This window comes from Rhea americana, unplaced genomic scaffold, assembly GCF_003343005.1.
Source record: "Rhea americana isolate MKP2758 unplaced genomic scaffold, rheAme1 scaffold_28, whole genome shotgun sequence".
NCBI lineage: Eukaryota > Metazoa > Chordata > Aves > Rheiformes > Rheidae > Rhea > Rhea americana.
Window position 1 is genome coordinate 5,860,434 of NW_028186401.1, and position 4,519 is coordinate 5,864,952.

The following is a 4,519-nucleotide window of genomic DNA, read 5'->3' on the forward strand; positions in this document are numbered from 1 at the left end:
TCTGCATTCCCTGAAATTAATATAGAAACATCCACAGTTCAGGAAGTAAGTGGAGACGTTTCTGTGTACCCTGGAATTAGCACAGAAACTTCAACAATGCATGAACTCAGTGGTGATACATCTGCATTTCCTGCAATTAAAACTGAAACATCTACAAGTCAAGAAGTCAGGGGTGAAATATCTGCATTTCCTGAAATCAGCATAGAAACATCCTCAGTCCATGAAGCCAGTAGTGAAACTTCTGCATTGCCTGCTATTCATATTGAAACAGCTACCACATCTTTAGTTGGTGCCGAGTCCTCTGGAGCTCCTGAGGAGAAGGAAATTCCTGAAGTAACAGCTGAAACTCTGACACACTCAGTCACAAACATTTCAGGGGAAACCTCTGTCCCAGACATTGTAATTAATACCAATATTCCAGACATTGAATTAACACAGGAACCCAAGAATCCTGAAGAAGCTCAGCTTGAAACAGAGTTCTCCACTCCCACGGTGTCAGGACAAGAGACAGAAACAGCTGTTGTTCTAGACCCTCCACATCTGTCAGCCACCGCTACTGCTATCCTGCCTCAAGTATCGCAAGAAGCAGTAGAAGCATTAAGACCCACTACTGAAGGTACTGTGCCTTGTTCTTCTAATCCTCACACACTATAAAASGGAAGGCAGGGAGGGGGCATAGCTGTTACTTTTTACATGTGGCAAAGAATAAACACAGAAATAGGCTTGGAAAGAATTATATCTTAGTAGGAAACCATAAACATATGGAGTTTTCCACCTTACAGTAAAAGCTGAAACCTCAGGGTTTCAGTTCACCAAGCATTGATAAATGACATCCCTGGAGAAAGCCATGTTTAATGCCCTTGGCCCTTAGGGCARGTCTACACTGGGAATATTCCAGTGTCACCTGTATTAAGACAAGTAGACAGGGCCCTAAAACAGGTCATGTTCAATAGCTTCTATCCTAACAAATGTCTGTGTGTGTGTAGGTAATGCAATTATTCAGCCACTGTAACAGCATCCCCAGAAGCCTTCTAGGCTTCCCATCTGCCTGCCCATGGCAGTTACGTTTACCTGGGGAGAGCAGCAGAGGAAGACAACAAGGGAAGCACCAGGCAATGCATAGTTGGACTCCCTGCCACTGAGCTGTAGTAATAGGCATCAAGTCACTACTCTAAATTACTGTCCTTGGTGGTTGCAGCTGCACCCCAGACATGTGATGGGCAGCCCTGTGGAGCTGGCACCTGCCAGGAACGAGATGGGGATATCATCTGCTTGTGCCCACTGGGGTACACAGGTGACCGCTGTTATGTAGGTGAGCTCTGTCTTCTGCTGCTGGAGATAGGGGGCTAGAAAAAGAGAGTAGTTTGTTAGTTCTCAGTGAGTGCTACTGTGACCAGGTCCCTGTGTGAGATGCATCTGGGGAAGGCATTCACTCTCCTTCTAAAATTGGTCTTAGCCATTGCTCCAGTCTAAAGAAGGCAACACATATTTCTTTTGCTGAGGAAACAAGGACAAAGTCAGCTCTACCTGCCAGAGACATTCACTGTGGCTAGAGAACATGGCTGAGAAGTTGGATAAGACAGGTTACAAGTCTCTGCTGTTTTGTTTCTCCTTTCTGTGGTGTGTTCACTTGCTACCTGTATCCCCGAGTGTTTCATAACACTCGCTAGGGAGTAGAGAACTGGCCACTAGCACCTTCTGCAAGCCAAGGGGCTAAAGGGGCGGGGGGGAATCCAGCCTTGGAGAAAACTCTCTGCTCTCACTGTTGCTTGTATTGAGTGCAATGTTTGCACAGGGCAAACTGTGTGTCAGTCTTTGTGTTGCCTTTTGGCGTACAGCTTGGACATCCTCAAGTCAACGTTGTGCTACTGTCTGCAGCTAGAATTAGCTAAAAGATCATATGTTTGAGACAATGCTCAGAGCAAGCRAACTCTACCTTTTGTCAGCTCTGCTGATAAATGCCATTCCTTCCATCCTGTCCCTTTTTGGTGCATTAGCACTCTCTGCTTTGGTACTCCATTGCTGCTAAGTATAAACAGATACAGTATTTAAATTTGAGTAACCTTTTATGGTGAAAATGCTCTGCTAGCTTTCTGACAAGCCTCCCCCTGAGCAGTGTTCACATGCCATGGAGGCAATAGGGTACTATAATAAGAAAAAAATGAGATGGGATGTTGTTTTGCTTGACAGCTACTGCTTCTTGGCCGGGGAAAGAACCCAGTYCCAAGTAACATAGGATGCCCCATGACACCCCAGGCCACGGCTTGCTTTCACTTTGCTGCAATTAGGAGCAGGCTCCACACACTCTGGATAGACTTAGTTTCAGAACTGTTAAAGCTTGTGCCATTGTGAAAAGGTCCTACATAAGCTTTTGGGTGCATCACAGTTCTGAACAGGCTACACATTCACATAGCCCTGTTACTTCGCTCAGCTCCTAGCAAAAAAGTGGTATTTCCAGGTTCCTTCCCATGTTACTTCCTGATCTGCTGCTTCTTGGGTTAATTTACACTATTCCGCACAGGTTACACTGGATTTGGTAATAGTCTTTAAGTGCAGGTCTTTGTGAAGCTCACCCTGGTTTCTAACTTCATTTCTATTCCCGAGTGTTTTGAATGAGTCACTGTATTTCTCTCTGCGTCACCTCTCTCACTGAGAAAACAGGGGTAAGCATAAACCTTTATTCGTTCCTGCTTAGCATACATTTGAGGTCCGTCCTTTCTCTCTTAAGCCTCTGTACAGTGGACGTCACAGGAGAGCAAGTCAGCAGGGTTATTACTGCAAAGCTATTCCAGCTTTGTACTGGGCTTGGGGCTCGGCAGTATGCTGCGGGAGTTAACTGCGCTGCCCAGTTAAATACCCGAAGGCCACCTTTGCACCAGGAACGGGCTTTGCTTTGGGGCCACGCTTGCTGCCACGTCCTAGCCTGAAGGCAAAGACAACTCAGTGAAGGCAGGGAGCAGAAAGGGAGGAAACTAGCCAGTAAGGCTCAGCAAAAAAAGAAAAATTGGCCCCAAGTGTGGTTTGATTTCAGTACTTTTTCTTTTTATAAATTACCCCCAAGGATATTGCCAGATTCTTCAGAGCATTTGTTAGCCAACATTCTTGTGAAGTATTTTGAGAGAAAAGCATATGTTTGTGAGCTCATGTGTGAAGTTTGAAAAATGTTCTAAAATTGGGACATGCTTTGTATGAGTGAGTCGCAGAAATAGAAGTGTAGCAGTCAGGGTTTCTTAGCAGGTAACAGAAAGAGGTAACTGCATAAAGCTTAAGTGTAGATTCATTATAAGCTTGAGATGGACCTCAGAATTTATGCTTGGTGGATGATCTCACCAAGGAAGGTATTCCAAGGTAAAACAGCTTTTATCTTGCTATCTTCTTTATCTTCTTTGCACAGTACTCCCATGAAATGCAGTCTTAATCAGGGTCAGAACAAGGCTCATCCGGGCTCTAAAATGTGTATGGACCATCAATGTGCAACACCATTGCAATGAGGTGAACTTCATCTAGAAAATCAGAGCAAAGTAATAAAAAAAGAAAAAGAAAAAGAAAAGTACTCACAGATTTGGGGTTTGGGATTTTCACTCTGATTCTACTGGAGAGAAAGTCTTCGAAGTGCTCTGAGAATTGGGAACTTGAAAAGTCTACAAGGAAAAATTTTATAGATTCTTTATAAAAAATCTATAGAACCAAAAAAGAGATTTCCTAGTTTTTGACTGCTGTCCTTAGAAACTTTCTAGTCTATAAACCTAGCTCTTGCAGAAACATCAGTTAAACATCAGTTAAAATATGTGTGCCTTGCTCTGTGCTCAGTCTTTGCAAGGTGTAACAAATGCCTTTTAAAGGAAATTAATTTAGACTAACAGTAAAGCAGGAGTGAAACTAGTTCAGCTTATGAGAGGAGCCTGAAGTGAGGAGCAGGGAGGCATGTGGCTGTTGTGCCCTAGTCCTGCCAGTCAGATTCTTAAGAGGAAGGATATTTGTCCTCTTTGCTATAGGATCTACTTCTCTCTGAAAGACAGAGCCAGAAGCACGAGAGGCATGAAGATTAACCCTTGGAATGCTAGTATTTTTTGGTTTTAACCAAACTGAAGGCTCTTTCATCAGCAGTTTGAGTACTCCACAGGGACAGAAACGTTGCAAGCCTACAGCTTGAAGAATTGTCCATAGACTTGGCCTCTTCATCCAGAGATTTGTCAGCCCACTGGGACTTTTTTACTTCTAGTAACATTTGAAAACAAATTATTATTATCTGAAAATAAGTATGCTGGCATTTCAGTGAAGAGCTGTGGTTTGGAGCACTGTAACCAGCTGATGACTTAAAAATCTCACTCAGGTCAGGGGAGAAAAACAGAAATGTGCTGAAATGGCAGCAATCTTTGCTAAGTTTTGCTCGTCTCTGGTGGAATGAGTCCGTGAGTTCTGCTGCCTATGGCCCCAAAACAGCTAAAAGTTAGAATCCAGATGGGAAAAGGTCTTTATAGGGTTTCATGCTTCTTCCTACCCTATCCAAGTGAGTGGT

At 43.7% G+C, this 4,519-nt stretch overlaps 1 protein-coding gene across 1 annotated transcript in view; it reads left to right on the forward strand.

Moving 5' to 3' along the window:
- Positions 1-4,519, forward strand: part of ACAN (aggrecan) — a 55,078-nt gene that overhangs the window by 35,973 nt on the left and 14,586 nt on the right. The window contains exon 13 of the mRNA XM_085308671.1: positions 1-616. This exon is cut by the window's left edge and continues 1 nt beyond it. Coding sequence (XP_085164797.1) covers positions 1-616 — 616 coding nt within the window. The remainder of the gene's footprint in view (positions 617-4,519) is intronic.